An 18441-nucleotide genomic window follows, 5' to 3' on the forward strand; every position below is an offset into this window, starting at 1 on the left:
TTTAACCCCGTAACCTAAGAAACGGCACATCAGTATCAAATGCAGAGGCTTTGCTGATGGTTTGATAGAGGCTGTAAGCAGGGGATTGGAGCGGGAGACTAGGAAGGTGCCTTTCCTAAGGATAAGAGAGGAAGATGCTTGCATTAAATTTTGGTATCAGAGACAAGGTAGAGACACACTCTTTAAAGTGCTCAGAAGTGGGCAGTCCCAGTTAGCACCTATCCTGTGCTAGCTAAACTATCTACCAGAAAAAGACACACACTGGAATATCAGCTATAATTTTATGTGAAATAACATATATAACCCTGACAGTGTGGTGAGGATTCTGTCTTTCCCAATAAAAGATCTTGACCAGGACCAAAAAAGTGCTTGGTAAGTGAAGATCCATTTATTCTTTGCTTTTTAAAAAACTCTCTTCCTCATTTAACAAATATCCACAGAAGGTAGATTCTGAAAGAGCCATCTTCCTAGACATCAGGTACACATTGCAGAATAAAATCCTTGCTTAGAACTTAATTCCCATGCAGAGGATGAGTTATAAACAAGTAAACAGAGAACAAACCATTTAAAACAATGTAAGTGATCACACCTTGTCTTAAAGTCTATGATGGAAATAAACAGGATTTAGCAGTGAGGATAGGAGTGGATTCCTACAGAGGTGAGTCAAACTACCTGCTCTTCTCTCTTGCCCTCAAAGCCAAGACAACAACTTTCTATGTGTGACCCCCAAAGCTGGTGGGATCTTCTCTGTTCACATGCCTGTTCACACTGAGCAATGAAAGCATCCTTTTCCATGGAACCTGAACTCTGCCTTTTTTTTTTTCCCACACTGGGTGCCAGGAGGTAGATCTGGATGGACATGCAATATTAGGGGCATTGTAGTGATAGGGGACAGTCAGGGGCACCTTTAGATTTCATCCTATAGGAGCACCCCACACTTTGTATTAAGGGAGTCTGCACATTCACATTGTTAGCAGCCCAGAAATACACCAATGGTTTGCTTGATCCGAGTTAACCTTGAATCTAGATGCGATCTCAATGGCCATTTGGAAGGAAGTGAGACCCAGGCACCTTGGTGCATTCAGAAACTCCTGCCACTTGGAGAGGAGATGATAAGGAGAAAAACACCCAGGTCACAGTCTTACTGACGAGGCTGCTGAGCAGCTGGCTCGAGGGGCAAGACTAAACTCTGGGATGATGGCCTCTGTGCCCACTCCCAACTGTCTGGCCACAGTTGAAGTGGAAGAACACTATTTAGGATTTTGATCCACTTTCTTTACCTGCTCTCTGGGTAAAGCACGATTTAAAGATTCTATCTCTGTCCCTGCTTATTGGATGATTCTCAGTGACAGGGGGCATAAGCTGCGTTGGCATTCCAGTTACAGTAAGACCATGCTGTCGTATAGTCTGTTTCATTTAAACAGACGTGTTGGCCCAGTTTTGAGGCTCCAGCTAGAGTTTGCTCAGTTCTCTTTATTAAGCATCCGATTAACTCCCCGCTCCAGCAGCTTCCCTTGGGCTCTATTACTCCGGCTTACTATGTTATAATGCTGATCTCTCACCCCAGGGCAGGTACGAGACAATGATAGGCAGTCCCAAAGTTCTGGAGCCTGGCAAATAACAGGGAGCCCCAGGAAACCCCACGTCCTGGGACACATGAGCTTGCTCTTGTCCTGACTCCTGAGTACAAACCCTGTATGGCCCTTCCTTGTAGCCCTTTGTTCACACTTGTCCATTTTCTTTTCAAACCTTCTCAACTTCTCTCTCTTCCTCCACGGTGCTCAGTGTGCTGCATCCCACCATCAAAAAACTAAAACACTGGGCCAAACAGCTCTGCGGAGACAGAGCCTTGCCCATCAGTCTGGGGTCAACAGAAGTCTAACGCTTGGAGTTTCCCTGAGGATGACCCCTGTCGGCTGAAGCATATTGTGCACAGAGCTATGGATGATAACTACCTGAGCGTGGCTGGCTATGTGGAACCTCCTGGAAGCTATTATTGAAGATGGCTTGATGCTTTGTGGATGAGAGTTCCTAGAGGTAGTAGGTTGATCTAAGGCCCCACTGTCACTCTCTCCCCATGGCCTGTGTGGAGCAAAGGTTCTTAGGGGTGGAGACATTTTCATTCCCTAATGAAGCCACTCTTTGTGAGAATGCCCCTCCGTTGTTGGGCCAGCAGGAGGATTGGGGCCATCTTTGCCTTCTATTTGGAAGTTAGAAAAATGGTCTTCACTCCTCTATCTCTGCCTGAATAGCCAAAGGAGATTCTAGGACGTCAAGCTCCTATTTTCTGAGTGCTTATGACTTTCAGGTCTTGACTATGCACCAGGAACACAGAGATGGCAAGATTTCTCTAAGCCTCTGTTTCCTTGCCTCGAGGGTGAGTGTAACAAGGCAACCTCTGATGGTGCCTCTATTTTCTATTTTCCCTTCAGACAAACACTTCATCTTTCTACAAGTGAGATAAGGAGAGAAAGGGGCTTAGAGAAGCCTCCTCAGAACTTGGAATCCCACATGAAAGGGGTGGGCCATTGAAGGAGTAGGGAGGGAGACACTGGATTTATTTTTAAACACTAAATTGCATTAATACTTACTCAAAACATTTAGGCATCCACAACAAGTGGTGGCCACCATTGCTGTTAAGCCGCAGTTACTGTCCTCAGGATGTTCGTAATCTCCAAAGCAGAAGTCTATAAACTGGGAGTTGACAGTGTGTGTCTTCTATGAATGAGAAGCAAATGCCAACAGAACCAGGGTGGAACTGGATCCAGGCAAAAATCCCAGGCACCTATGCCTCTGGTCCTCAGCTATGAAAATGCTACTCCTTAAGTTTATATGTTATGCATAATAAATACATTATGAGATACAGTTACTTTGCAAAGTTGTTCTGTGGACTGAGTGAGAAAACATGTGGAAGTCTTTGGCACTATGAAATTGCTAATTCTGTCCCAAGCCTATCATTTTCAACTTAAGAGTTAAGAAGATCTAGTGAGTGTGACACTCTCTCCCCCCTCCCCTCTCCCCCTCCCCCCTCTCTCTCAGATGTGGTCTTTCTATGTTTCCCAGACTGGCCTTGAACTTGCAATCTCTTGCCTTAGCCTCCAGTGCAGTTGGGGTTGCAGAGGCACGACACTGCCCTCATTCGTTTTGGTCAGGGACAACTGGTAATGAGATGTTTGCTTCCTTCAGTAGCCTCACACCCTGGTCTTCAGAATGATCCAGAACTTGGGAGGCTTCTGCTTCTCTTCATGTAGACCCAGTCTCTTTACATTCCTCCTGACCACAAAGTTATGTTAAAGCTGGGCTTAGTAGTCGACCATCCAGGTGCCTCACTGTGGTGGTATTTTTGTAGGGCTAAACCCAGCAGATATCCTGGAGCTGGAACAATGCCTACTGCATGAGGTGGGCATGGCCGTGCACATTTGTGCACAAGTCAACAGAGAGAGAAATTTGACTACTTACATCAGGGTTTGGCTGCATGGCTAACTGCAGGATATCAAGCTGCCTCTAACACTACTCATGGCTTATCAAAATGCATGAGAGTCGCCCATATCACTCTGCAGGCATTTTGGACAGTTTTAATATTCTACATCCTAGCCTATTCATTAGACAAAGAGAAGTCCACACTGAGCTCCCATCAACACCACCACTCAACCAAAACAGATGTCCTTGAAAGACCCAGCCAATGGGCAAAGCAAAGGGAACCAGCCAAATTACGATGTTCATCTGAGATTTACTGTTGAATTTTTTTCACCAGACTCATTTCTCAATCTTCATTAATCTGGTCCAGAATTGTTTACAGTCTGGACACATAAGCAGACCATCAGGAACCCCTGGACTCTGCGATTTGATTTCCATCTTGAACCTGAGAGCCTGTTTGCATTTTCTTCCAGATTCTAGCAAGAACATTCAGCTACAGGACCATTCAGAAGATTTGGGGGAGCTGTTCCTGAACTGTTACGGATCACGCTCTCTAGAACCTAATTGGGAGAGGCATTTGAGCGAGAGGGAGGCTGCTAAACACATTAGTGACATTCAGGAAGGTCTGGGTTTCTTGACATAGTGCAGCCTCACAACATAATATGCATCGGAGACTTTCCTCAAATAGCCTTAATTGGATTTTGATGTCCTGGCGACTGTGAAGATTATTTTTAAATCAAATTGGTGCATTAGAATTACATTTAGTTTTAATTAAGTTGATGCATTTGCCAAGCAGTAATGTACTCAGAGAATGGAAATGAGACACCAGGGGAGTCTTCTTCTGTCTCCTCTGTCTCCAGTGCTCCTCTTTTCTTATTTTACATAGGTGCACACAACTGGCAAGGTGAAGGACATTAGAGTGGGCCCAAACGTGAATGCAGGTCTCTCGTACAGAACCAGGAAACTGGGGTTCAGTGTGTGTGTGTGTGTGTGTGTGTGTGTGTGTGTGTGTGTGTGTGTCAGAGGACAACCTTGGGTGGTGTTCCTCGGGAACTGTCTAACTTTGTTTTGTCAAACAGGGTCTCTCACTGGCGTGGAGATCACTTGGTCAGCTGTCTGCACCTCCTCAGTGCTGGGATTGCAAATGCATCCTGCGTGCTCTGTTTTTGTTTATATGTGAGTATTGGGCCTTGAAATCATAACCTCATGCTCATGAGGCAAATACTTTATGGCCTGAACTGTCTCACCAGCTCTGCATTCTGGTCAAGTCTGCCATTGGCCAATGGCAATCATGATGGCTTTCAACTCTAGAATACAATCAGAATGCAGGTGAACACTTAACCATATAGATTTCTAGGCAGGATTTGACTTAGGGTGGAGGTCCATGTATCCCCAGGAAAATCTCTACTTCAATAACATTCTCCATGGGATTCTGATGGTTTACAACCAACGACTTGTAGTTTCAAACACCTTTCTCTTCTAAAACACTGTTGGCTTGGACAACTTCACTTGTAAAGAACTGGAGTTCTTTACTAAAAGAACTCCAAGGAATGCTGGGAAAAATCATGGAGGACTTAGAAATGGACAAAATAATCAGGTCATTGTCTTCATATTCAATGGCTTTGTTATTTTTTCTTTCATAAAAGTCATAGAAAACTTATAAGGATGTAATTATCACTGTCCATAGAAATGCACAAAGAGGGTTGTGCCTGCCACAATCTAGTTGGGATACCCCATGAATTCTGGCTCTTCTTGCACTGAATTGTAAATTCCCACCAGTAGTTCCCATCACATGATGCACTGGGCTCCCTCTGAACCAGGTGCAGACTCTTACCAGTCCTCTCATGTATTAGTGAGTCAAAGAATAATTAGGATGTATGCTCACTGCATAATTGTATGAGAATCACAGTTTGATCGTCACTGTAAAATTTCCGTATCTAGAGCAATGCATCATGAGCACAGCCTGCAGATCACGGGCTCCCAGGCTCCCGGGTCAAACCTCGTCCTGATGGACTTATTGGAGAGTAATGTGTATGATGAACTTGGGATACGTTACTGCATTGTCTGAGCTCACTGTCCAACAACAAATCGAGGAGCGTAGATGATGGGTACAGGTGTGCCAGGATAGGAAGGAGCTTCCGACGTTCTGCAGCACAGTGGGGTAACTGTGGTCGGCAACAGTTACCGTTGTGACACTTTTTATATTAAAAAATAGTCACTAGAGATGATTTCCAACATTCCCAGCACGGAAATGATAAATCTTTAGGGTGATAAGTGTGACAATTAGCCTGATTCAATCAATATATACTATCTTATAAATACATGCAATTATGTGTCAATGAAAAATAAAATTAGGGCTGGGGAGAGAGCTCAGTTGGTCAGGAACTGAGCTTGGTTCCCAGAGATCATATTAATAAAACAAAGCAGAGCATGGCAGTGCACGCTTATAATCCTGATGCTGGCGGAGCAGAAACAAGCAGATTCTCAGGGCTTGTTGGCTAGCCAGCCCAGCCTACTTGGTGAGTTCAGGCCAGAGTGAGACCTTGTCGTAAGAAACAGAACTGAACGTAAGGCAGGCAATTCCTAAGAAATGATACTCGAAGCTCTTCCCTGCCCTCCACATGTACATGTGCATATACCCATGTGCATCCACACACACTCACACTCCTGCGCACACAAGATGTTCACACACACATTAAAAAAATAAAAGTTACTTAGGTCCTCAGCTTTTTCAGAGAGGATCCTGATCAATATCCACATAGGGTGTTAAGAACAGGTTGGGGGCAGAGCCAGCGCGGTCAGCCTCCCCAGGCTCTGGCCCCAGCCTCTACTTTCTACCCATGTTCTTAATGCTGCTCCTCCGACCCAGTCTCCCAGGGGATAGGGAACCACAGGCTGTGCCACTGGCAAAGAACCACCAGTTGTCATTGTGTGCCGGACCTTCTCTGGGTTGGCATTGGGCCCCTACTTGGTGCTTCTTACCAGATATATCTAGTTCTGGAGCTTAAGTTTTTCCTCTTTTCATCCTTTACCCCAAAATCTCACAAGCAGACCTCTGCAGGCTGAGTGCTGATGCTACCTCCTTGTAGAGCCTCCTTTGAAGTCCCAAGACCATGTGGGTGGCCCGCTGGGGTGTGTGATAGCACCAACAGTGTGCCCTGTCTAGCATCTCACACTGGATTGTGCTCTTCCCATGCCTCCCTGCACTATGACCCCCTGGGCTCAAACAAGGGACAGCTCCTTGAGAATACATCCTGGAAAAAGCCACATATAGGTTAAAGTCACTTTCAACTCAATGTCAAATTCAGAAGAGATGAATTCAGGCCATCTATCTCCAGGGGTCCTTGCGAATATTAGCTAACCAGACTCATGCTTGCTTGCTTTCATTCAGATACTAGCTAACGAGACACATGCTTGCTTGCTCTCATTCAGACTCACCCATGGAATGTCAGAGACTTGATGTTTCCAGGAGCCTGGTGATTCACAATTCTAAATCCTTATTTGGTGTTAAAGAGATGTGTTTTTCTCTGAAACTCTCTCTCTGTTTAGGCATTCTGTCATGCACAGTCATTAATTTATATCTTCCTTAGAATTTAATAATATTGAAAAAGCAATTCCTTCTTCGCCCGTCTTGGCTCCTAAGCCTGTCTCCATCACAAACCTGCCATTTCTTTTCTCCACCTGAAGAAAAATGGCCATTATCATATAAATCTGTTTGAAGAGAACTAATAAAAATGAAAATGACTTAGATGTGGAACGTCCAAGTGGATTCTTTAAAATAGACACTACCTGGTCACTGGAATATGTATTTGAACCTTTCATTCTTTCATTTAGACTCCATCTTTTACTTCTGACTTTCTAAATACACAAGATGACCTTGTGTCAGTCATCTCCATCTCCTGGTGATTCGTGAAAGAGCAACCTGGCAAAGTCATCCAGGTTATTGCTACTGATTAAGAACAAAGGGCGCCCTGTGTGAATAAGAAGAGATGAAGCCCTTTTTGGCAAACTTCTTATCCTTCCAGCTGTAGAGACACTGGGGCTGGTTACACTGTGAGTGTTGAAGGTCGAGTTTCCCCAGGGAGTTTACAGGCGAAGCAGATAGAACTAAACAACCCCCGAACTGTAGGAATACAAGTTGAGGAAAATTCTCTGAAAGAAATAATCCAGAGTCACCAGGAGAGGATGCCCCACTACCAAGGGATGCTGAGGTGGGTCTAAGAAAATGAAGAGAGTCAAGAGGTGGACAGGTGTGTGTGTGTGTGTGTGTGTGTGTGTGTGTGTGTGTGTGTGTGTGTGTGATGCAGCATCAATAGGATGACACAGATTACAGAAGTGAAAGATCCCCTGTCAAATGGGGCTATGGTTCTTTTGTGAAGGGAAAATAGAACTGGAAATAAAACAGAATCCAGCAGGAATGAGGCTGCACAAGTTTTGAGTCTCCACAAGTAATGTTTTAAATCCAGAGACAATGGAGGTCACCAGGGCTTTGAAGCTAACCTGGGTGCTACAAGGCACCTTCTACATGTTCAGGGGTAAAGACTCAGACAGCTTGTATCGCTTCTCCAGACATGTGGCGTCATTTAACTGTATGAGTGACTTGCCTAGGGCTTAAACCCAGGACAAGTGGTGCTACACTTCACATTCTTAATCATTCAGTGAATTCATGCTGTCTGTCCCTGACTGCCCTCCCCCTCTCCCTCCTTCCTTCTTCCTCCTTCCTCTCCCTCTCCCTCCTTCCTCTTTCCTCCTTCCTCCCCCTCTCCCTCCTTCCTTCTTCCTCCTTCCTCCCCCTCTCCCTCCTTCCTCTTTCCTCCTTCCTCCCCCTCTCCCTCCTTTCTCTTTCTTCTTTCCTCCCCCTCTCCCTCCTCCTCTCTATTCTGAAGATAAAGAATCTACCTTTGAAGCTCGTTGGAGTTGGCTACAGTGGTACATGCCTATAATCCCAGCACCCATGGGCCAAGGCAGGAAGACTCTGATTTTGAGGCCAGCCTGGGCTATAGAGTAAGGCATGATCTTAAAACAGCAACAACAAAAATAGAACAATACAAACAAAATACAACAATACATAACTGGAATTAAAGTGGTAAGGCTTCTACATTCACCTGTGAAAAGGGTCCTGTGACCTTGACCATCATCCATGCTCCAGCCATGGTGCACAGTAGGGGTCACAGAGTGGGAACACAGAGACCAGGCAGCACCCTGACAACAGTCTGGCACACACTCGAGGGGATGGCTGTACTAGGTTTTAGACCAGTAAGTAGAGAACGAATATTGAATACATTCTGGACATGAGGGTCAGGAAAGCCTCCCAGGCTGGCTAGAGGCCAGGGAACACAGACTTCATTCTCCATGGGGACAGAGCTTTGGGGAGGCAGTGACAGGGAGATGCCCTGATCCAGGGATTGCAGGAGGAAGGTAAGTTAACATGGAGGACCACGGAGAGGCCTGCACCACTGGTCTCAGAGATAAAGCTTTCCTGTTACCAGGTCGATCTCTAAGGCATCTGTTGAATCCATGACTCATCTGCTCTGACTTTTTATGGCTGACTTGGACTTCTGGGCCCTTTTTTTATACCCAGAATGCTGCCCGGGGTAGGTATGCAGACAGATAGGAATAATATCTTATCAAATTGATTTTTCCCCTTATGGTTTGAGGAGGAAAAGATAATTTACAAAATCCCAACTCATTCAAGGAATTACACCCAGTCCTCTCAGCATTACCTCCAATATGCTAAGCAAGCTCCTGGCTTTTAAAAATGGGAACCTACAATGCCTTGGTTTTAAAAAAAAGTTAAGTAAATAAATAAATAAAAGTAAGTATGATTTATTGTTTCAATCTTGCAGCCTATAAAACACAGTCATTTCATTCCTGGGAATGAATAGCTCTGCTTGCCTGCAAGCAGATTGTAAATGTTGGAGTCGTGACCAGACATCTTGGCTTTTAATGGCCTGCAACCAACAAAAAATAAACACACAGAATTACGACAGCCAGCACAAAGGCAGACACTCTTCAATGTCCCTGGTAACATTCAGTATTGCTCTGCAATTGCTGTTAAAAAATCAGGAAAATTCAGAATACTAGCCTAACAAAGCTGTGGGGTCAGCACAATAGGGAGTTCTTTCATCTTAAATTTATTTGTGTGTGTTCATGTGTCTGTAGGTACCCATGTGTGTGCACGGGTATGTTGCAGAGGCCAGAGAACTATTTTGTGTATTGTTCCAGAGAAACTATCCACCTTGATTTTTGAGGTAGAGCCTCTCACTGGCCTGGAACTTTCTGAGTAGATGAAGCTGGCTGGCCATGGAGTCCCAGAGGTCCATCCATTTCTGCCTCCCGAGCTCTGGGGCTACAAGCCTGTGGCACCACATCGCCACCTCCTCCTCCTCTTCTTCCTCTAAGCAGGTTCTGGGGATTGAACTTAGGTCCTTGCGCTTGCAATGCAAGCACTTTGCCGACTGAGTCATCTCCAGTACCCCAGTGTAAACTCTACACACCCGAACGGCAATCTCAAGGAACTCAGTGAATCGCAAATCACCGCTCTTGTCTCCATCAGCAGACAGTCAACTGTGGGCCATCTCCTGAAGGTCCCACAGCAGTCACGAGGCCATAGAGGCCATGATCCAGGGGTTTGGACTGTCTCTGATGAAACAGAGACCACCTGAAAATGCCCTATCTTTTCCCAGCATTCTAGGACAAATCAGGCAACGCTCACACCCTGGAGAATGAGTTCATCCTGGCAAGTTTACCAAGTGAAGGAGAAAACTCAGAACCATTGTGGCATTGGTGTAGGGTGGAGAATAAAGTCAAAATCCACACAAAGAAACCAGACTGGAAGACCTTTGTACCAAGGCTGACATGAGCACACACACAGAAACTGAAAAAGTGAAAGCATGCCCCGTAAAAGGTGACAATCTGCCAGGCACAGGTTCTGTGGATCTTCCTCCCTCAGCTCTAGTTCATTACTTCCTTGAAAGTAGTGATTTGTTTGTTTGTTTTTTCCTTCTGCAACATATTCTCTCTACCACTACGTGTTCCTGCCAATTTATTGTGTGGTGGCACAAGCCCCTGGGAATACCAGAGAATGCCCTTTAGACTCCAATCTTCACCCATAGTGGTACCGAGTGTCATCATCTGAACAGAAAGGAGAAGCCGGGATGCAGACCCTGACACTGCTCTAAGAAGCCCAAGCGTTCCATGGAGGCAGACTCAAGCAAAGCTGACCTGAGGCAGGAGATTGACCCTGACAGTTGTAGTGCAACTCTTCCATCAATGCTAACCTGGAATTACATAAACCTTTTGATTACCTATTAGACGCCACTGAATGTCAAGTACATTCAATGCTTAACCTTCATGGAAACTCTCACATCCTATGAGCCATGAACCAAAGAAATGCTTTTGCAAATAAATATTTTCTTCCAGACCAGCATCAGCACCACCTTCAGACTAGTTATAGATGCACTCTCTCTGGCTTCCCCATAGACCAAAAGAATAAGACGGTTGGGACAGAACCTACCACGTAGCTCACATGCTAGTCCTGCAGATGAGTGGATGCATAAAGACATCAGTTATGAGTCACTTTTCTAATGATTCCCATGGGATTATTAATGCTATTATTATTGTTAGTAGTGGTAGTGTGTTTATGTGTGCATATGTATGTGAGTATGTATATGTGCATGTATGTGTGCACATATGTGTGTGTAGTTTATGTGTGTATGTGTGTGCCACAGTATGCATGTGGAGGTCAGAGGACTACCCTTGGGGTTTAGTTCTCTCCTTTTACTACAGATTCTGGGGCTTGAACTCAGGTCAGAAGGCTTGCTCTTACTTGCTGGGTCACCTCACTGTCCCCACTTTTTTCCTTTTTACATAGAAAAGCACTACTTTAAAATTGTCTTTCATTCATTTTATTTTAAAAACTTTTTTTTTTACCTCATTTCCAAGTCTTCATTCTCTTGGGGTACAAATCTGTACAAGGCAACGTAGGTGTTCATCTGTAATGGGTCTTTGGAAAGAGGTCCCTGCCAGAGAAGATAAAAACAATAGAGCAACATTGAGAGAGGAAGGAAAGGAAATGGACAGGAGATGTGACTGCCATTGAGTGTCCACGTGGAGCTCCCAGGAGTCAAAGCCGATGGCTGTCACTACGGCTTCTCTCACAACCTTAGCTTGCTATTGATTGATTGATTGAGACAGAGTTTCTCTTCATAGCCCCGGCTGTCCTGGAACTCATGTAGACCAGGCTGGCCCTGAACTCATTGAGACCCATCTGCCCCAGCCTCTCTAGTGCTGGGATTAAAGGTGTATGCCACTACACCAAGCTCCTTAGCTGACTTTGAATTGTGGAGTTATACTCCACTACAAGCTATTTGAAATGCTTAGAATGTGTCAGAAATAGTCATTTTCTTCAGGTGATTTTTTTTGACATAGTTCTTCATGAAAAATGTCAGAAATGGGAATATTTTCTTCCTATTTTTTTTCCATTTCAAGTATGTGTGTGTGTGTGTGTGTGTGTGTGTGTGTGTGTGTGTGTGTGTGTGTGTGTGATGCATATGTGGGGCTCACGTGTATGGGTGCAGGCTTCCGTTAGAACTCATCCTAATCACTCTTCTCCCTATCCATTGGGGCAGGGTCTCCCAGTCAAGCCCAGGGCTTGCATATAGAGCAAGTTTCTTCCATCAGCTTGCTCTGCAGAGTCCCTGTTTCTATCTTCTGAGGCTGGAATTACAAGTGAGCCTCCATGCCTGCCTGGCTTTTATGGGGTGATAGGAATCTGAGCCCTGGTCCCCAGGACTGTGAGGTAAGAACTTCAACTACCAGAGCCATCTCCTCTCCCAAGTGAGAACATTTTCTCTGAAAAAAAGAGAGACATATGAACAAGTACAAAATAAATTTTGCTTCCTCAAATAGACTTTTATAAAAAGATTTATTCATTTGTTTATTTAATTGTATGTGTGTGCACCTAAGTGGATGTATGTGCACCACCATATATGCGGTTCCTGTGGAGGCCAGAAGGGGGCATCAGATCCTCTGGAGGTAGAGTTACAGATGGTTGCGAGACACCTCATATGGATGCTGGGAACTGAACTTGGGTCTTCTGGAAGTATGATGTGAGGGTAATTTTTATGTTAACTTGACACAAGCTAGAGCCATTGGAGAAGAAGGAGCCGCAATTGAGAAAATGCCTCTTTAAGATCCGGCTGTAGAGCATTTTCTTAATTAGTGATTGATGTGGGAGGACCCAACCCACTATGGGTGGTGCTATCCCTGGGCAAGTGGTCCTGGGTTCTACAAGAAAGTAGGCTAAGCAAGCCATGAGAAGCAAGCCTGTAAGCAGCATCCCTCCATAGCCTCTGCATCAGCTCCTGCCTCCAGGTTCCGGCCCCTCTGAGTTCCTGTCCTGACTTCCTTCCATGATGAACAGTAATGTGGAAGCACAGTAAGTCAAACCAACCCTTTCCTCTCCACGTTGCTTTGGTCATGGTGTTTTATCATAGCAACAGGAACCCTAACTGGGACAGAATTGGTACCAGGATACTGAGGTATTGTGACAGACCTGACCATGTGTTTTTTTGGAGGATTGTGGGAGGAATTTCAAACTTTGGACTGGAAAGACCATTGAGTGTTCAAAGCTTGGTGAGCTGTTCTGTGGGAGCTTGGAAGACAAGAATGTTGAGAGCGCTGCAGACAATGGCGGCCTGGCTTGTGAAGTTTCAGAGGGAAGTATGAAGGAGCCTTTCATGATTCTCAGGGCCATTTGCTATTCTGAGCTAAGAATCTGTGGTTCTTGTTAGCTGGGGCTGAAGAATCAGCTGGGATTAACAAGATACCAAGACCACTGACATAAAACCTTCGTTTTACTGGGACAGTTGATGCTGGTTAGCTGGAGTTGAGAAATTTGTGGTGTTTAGGAAGAGACCAGCATCACTTAGGTGAAATCTTCTGGAAAGATTCAGAGTCAGAACATACATGCTGTGTTCCAGAGGCTGCCAAGGTGCTGGCAGTTGAACTTGGTAGCATAAGAATCACGCAGGTGGTACTGGGTTTGAAGCTGTGAAGGGATCATGGAGAGCAGCTGAGGCTTGGCATTATGGCAGGGTTGAAGTCCCTGAAGAGAGCCCAGGAGAGGCTATTGGTGAAAGTGCAACCAAGTTGCACAAGAGACCCCAGCATTTTGGAGATGCCATTACCATGGGATGGCCGACAGGTATGCAGTGCAGCCGGCCTGAGCCTAGGAGACAAGGTATGTGGGCTGCAGAGGGAGGAGCCAGAGAAGTGACCCAAGCCCTTTGGAGGAGTCCAAAAGATCATTAGTGAATCCCAGATATTGGACACTGAGTTATTTACACTGTTGGGGTTTGGTTTTGTTTTATTCAGATTGTGACTGTGTCCTGGTTCTTCTCTCTTGAAGTAAAAAAGTATTTAGCTTAATTTTGATTTTAATAGGAGCCCACAGAACAGATTTTGAACATTTAAAAGATATTTTAGATTTTTAAAGAGACTGATTTTTTTAAACTTTTTATTGATTCTTTGTGAATTTCCGAGACTGAATATTTTAAAGGGAATCAACTTTTAATGTGTTTGAATTTGTAAAGCCTGTGGGACTTTTAAAGTTATTTATGTTTTTAATGTGATATCTTGGGGGTGAATAAAAAAAGGAAAGGGTGTGGCTTAATGGTGATGTATTTGTGTTAAATTGACAAGGAGTGAGTTGTGCTCGCTAGTTTCACGTCAATTTGATACAAGCTAGAGTCATTGGAGAAGAGGTAGCCTCAATTCAGAAATGCCTCCACAAGATCAGGCTGTAGGCAAGCCTGTAGGATATTTACTCACTAGTGATTGACAGGGGAAGGCCTAGCCCATTGTGGATGGGCTACCCCTGGACAAATGGTTCTGGGTTCTATAAGAAAGCAGACTGAGCAAACCATGGAGGTGCTTTCAGCCACAGAGCCATCTCTCTGGACCCCCAGCACTGACTTTTTATCAGTTGATTGAAAGTTGGTATATAGTACATCAAAGAGCCCCTGTACATTCATGTGGCAATCAGTTCATTTGTGGTGAGGAAAACACATAGATTTGGGCATGGGACTGGTAGCCTATGTCACAGAACCACAATCTACTGACTTGGAAATCTTGCAAATATGATAATAAAAGCTGCCAATTTTGATAGCTTATTGGCTGTCTGGTATTTTATTATTTGTATTAACATAACTTGACTTCACCACAAACCTGTTAGATAGATTTTACTATAGTCCTCAATTTATTAGACTATAAAGGAGTCATGTCATATAAATATTAGCTATTATCACTGACCAAAAATTGTAATACTATAGATGCATTTACATTTTATAATATGCAAGCTAAAATGATATATTACATACATACAATTACATAATACTCTTGAGTATATTATATAATATAGTAAATATATTCTACTTATGAATTTAAAACATAAAACTTGTATAAAACTATATTGTAGCCTTTTGAACCCTGCTATTAATTTTTTACATTTATTTATTTATACTTTGCTACTAATTTTTTACATTTATTTATTTATGTGTGTAGCCTGTGTACTCCAAAGTATACATGTGGAGGTCAGAGGACAACTTAGAGAATTGGTCCTCTCCTCCCACCATGTGGGTTTCAGGGACTGAACGCAGATCAGCAGGCTTGGCAGCAAGCACCTTTACCAACCCAGCCATCTCACAGGCCTTTCACTCCACTATAATTTAAAACTTGAATATATTGTAATTATATGTGTATATATGAGTGGATATATCTAATATAACAATACATGCTTACATACAATAGCATACAATGTAGTCATAATATGATTTGGTGATTAACACATTGTCTTAACTTACAGTAACATATGACAGACACTTGTGCATGTCATAAATACAGTGTTCATTTTCACCTTTTATATGCTGTGCTTCTTCTGTTCTGTGTTATTATATGACATCACATCATGCTTCACTGGCACTTATTGTTAGACATGTTACATTTTTCTCCAAATAATTAAAAAAAATGGACATGAAACCATGGCCCCCCTCATAGATTTTGTGATTCACTTGGGTGATGATTGGCAGTTTGATCCAGGAACTCTCACCTGATCTGTGTTCTGTGATTTCTACATACCTGGTGGTTTATGGTCTTTACTTGGTCTCTGAAGTCATTGGTGCCATTTTCTGGATATGTAAACACTGAAGGAGGAAAGAGAGCACAGGCGTTTTGTGTGGCTGGTAGCCATGTTTGGGGACATGCATGATGGACACAGTTTTGATTATTCCCTGAACTGGAGCTTATCATTGGCTGCTTCCTGCCCATCCCTGTCTGGGGATTGAACACAGGTCATCAGACTTGGAGGCAAGCTCCTTTACCCATTGAACATCTCACTAGCATCTCTACTGTTAACATAGACTGAGGAGTTCTATGTTTAAAAACACATTCAAAACAAGGGGTCCTGCAGAAGTACTAAGGAGTCTTAACTCTCCAGGGTATTCAGTTTATAGTTCTAGAGTTTACAGTTTCATCAGCACAAGGATGCCCAAGATGCCCACGTGCTACCAATGGTGCAGCAGCCCCAAGTCCTGGAAAGTGGTCCCTTTCCAGTTTGCCTGAAACATTTGGTCACTTAACTTGGTTTTTAACCCATTGAAACAGGGCAGAGACCAGCAACACCTTTTTCTGGTGTTACATCATCTCCTCAAATCCTGGTGTAAGCATTTGGTTCTGTAAGTATAAAACTACATTCTTCCCAGAAGAGTAGTAAATAAGTGAATGGGAACATGCAAAGAGGGTTCAAAGAAGAAAATCCTATCAGGGGAGTCTACAATGTTGTCCAGTTTGGAATGATTGTACAGTTTTTAAATTTCATATTATTTAGCTTTTTATTGAATATACATCGGGTCTTCTAGTTCAAAATGTGTATTATTCCTGTAAACTGTTGAGAAAATCATTTGAAGCGACCTTAACTTTTTCAGATATGCAATCAAAAGCAGAATATAACCAGGAGCAGAGGAAGTTTGAAATACTATTTCCTCAAGCCATTTCTTCTTCCAAGATTTAATTTTCAGTTAAGTGTGTGTGTGTGTGTGTGTGTGTGTGTGTGTGTGTGTGTGTTTTGTGTACTCATGCACATATGAGTGCAACTGCCTGTGGAGACCAGAAGAGTGTCAGATCCCCTGGATCTGGAGTTATAGGTGGTTGTGAGCCATCCCACATGGGTGCTAGTGATCAAATTTGGGTGGGTGCTGGAAACTGAACTCAGGTCCTCTGCAAGAGCAGTATGCCTCCCTCCCCAAATTGTTTCTGAAACTGATTTGCAGCAAAGAGGAGAAAAGTAAGGCAGCTGTCTGTATACTGAACAACTGTGTATGCTGCACAACCAGGAACACTGCACAACGTGTATACTGCACAATGTGTATACTGTGCAACATGTATACTGCACAACATGTATATTGTGCAAGTGTGTATACTGTGCAACATGTATGCTGCACAACCTGTATACTGTGCAAGTGTGTATACTGTGCAACATTTATACTGCACAACGTGTATACTGTGCAAGTGTGTATACTGTGCAACATTTATACTGCACAATGTATATACTGTGCAAGTGTGTATACTGTGCAACATTTATACTGCACAACGTGTATACTGTGCAAGTGTGTATACTGTACAACATTTATACTGCATAACTGTGTATACTGCACAAGTGTGTATATTGTACAACATGTATACTGCACAACCAGGTATACTGCACAATGTGTATACTGCATAACTGTGTATACTGTACGACCAGGTATACTGTACAACTGTTGTTTTTGCTGCTTTAAAGTGTTTTTTTTTGTGGAAAAAAGGACTTCCTTTTTCATTTCCCACTTTGCAGGCCTGTGACTCCCATGTTCTTTTTCTTTTGAACGATACTATGCCAGGTTACACTACTAAATTATGGACCCAAATTTGAGTTCTTGGTCTCATTCCAATGTAGCTATCATACAGTACCCTTTAAAAGTACTTCACTGGCTTCAGCTCATGAGACTTTTACTTCAGACTTTTGCATCCATATTCAAGAGAGAGCAGCCAGCAATTTTCGCTTCTCCAGCCTTGTTTGGTTTTGAAGTCAGTATTGTAATAACCTCGTAAACCAAGTTAGAGAACGCGCCTGCTCTCCCTGCTTGCTGGGCTGTCGTTTCTCGGAAAGAGTTTATGTAATGTGAAAATTCTCTGTTCCTTAATTGTTTGGTCGAATTTACCTATGAAGCTGCCCAGGCTTGGTAGCTTTGCCATGCAAAAATTTAAATATTGATTTGGTTTCTATAAGGATTAGAAACAACTCACAATTTCTACTTCCATCCCTCATGTAATTGGGCTGCAGTCACTGGTGATTTTGGTATCAGCTCATTTAGAAGTTTTCAAGCTTTTCAGAGAGAATTTGGTCATGAGAGTCTTTTCTCTCCAGTGTGCCACGTTCTTCTTTTAGTTATAGCATCCTGACCCCCTACTCTCTTCCATCTTAAAAATTGTTAGAACTTATAAATTTTATTCTCTTTAATACCCACTCAGGATTTATTGTCCTGTCTTAGCAAGTTAATGATATCTGCTCTTATCTTTATTATTACCATCTTCACATTGTTTCTGGATAAAAGTATCATATTTTGTTTTCTGACTTTTTATTGACATGTGTATATACTTGCTCATATGTGTGTGTTTGGGGTGTGTATGGTGTATGTTTGTGTGTGTGTTTTGTGTGTGTGCATGTGTGTATTTTGTGTGTGTGTTGTGTGTGTGTATGGTGTGTGTTCGTCTGTGGATGTGTGCGTGTGCATGCATGTTTATGTATGTGTTTTGTATGTGTATGCATGTGTGTTTGTGTGTGTGTGTATGTGTGTGTGTGTGTGTGTGTGTGTAGTTTGGAGGATAGCCTCAGGTAGAGTTCCTAGTGCTTTCTCTTTGATTGGTTGGCTCGTTTTTGTGGTTTGGAAAGTTTGCTCTATTTTACTATCCCTGTGTAGTTGTCTTGGA

The 18441-nt window shown here is 43.3% G+C and overlaps 1 protein-coding gene across 3 annotated transcripts in view; it reads right to left on the bottom strand.

Annotated features, from left to right (window-relative positions):
- Positions 1-18441, bottom strand: part of Stac (SH3 and cysteine rich domain) — a 121845-nt gene that overhangs the window by 15213 nt on the left and 88191 nt on the right. For all 3 annotated transcript variants that reach the window (XM_059268800.1, XM_059268799.1, XM_059268801.1), the window contains 2 exons: positions 15556-15620; positions 11350-11438 (listed from right to left, as the gene is read on the bottom strand). In XM_059268800.1, coding sequence (XP_059124783.1) covers positions 11350-11438; positions 15556-15620 — 154 coding nt within the window. The remainder of the gene's footprint in view (positions 1-11349; positions 11439-15555; positions 15621-18441) is intronic.

This window comes from Peromyscus eremicus, chromosome 7, assembly GCF_949786415.1.
Source record: "Peromyscus eremicus chromosome 7, PerEre_H2_v1, whole genome shotgun sequence".
Lineage (NCBI taxonomy): Eukaryota > Metazoa > Chordata > Mammalia > Rodentia > Cricetidae > Peromyscus > Peromyscus eremicus.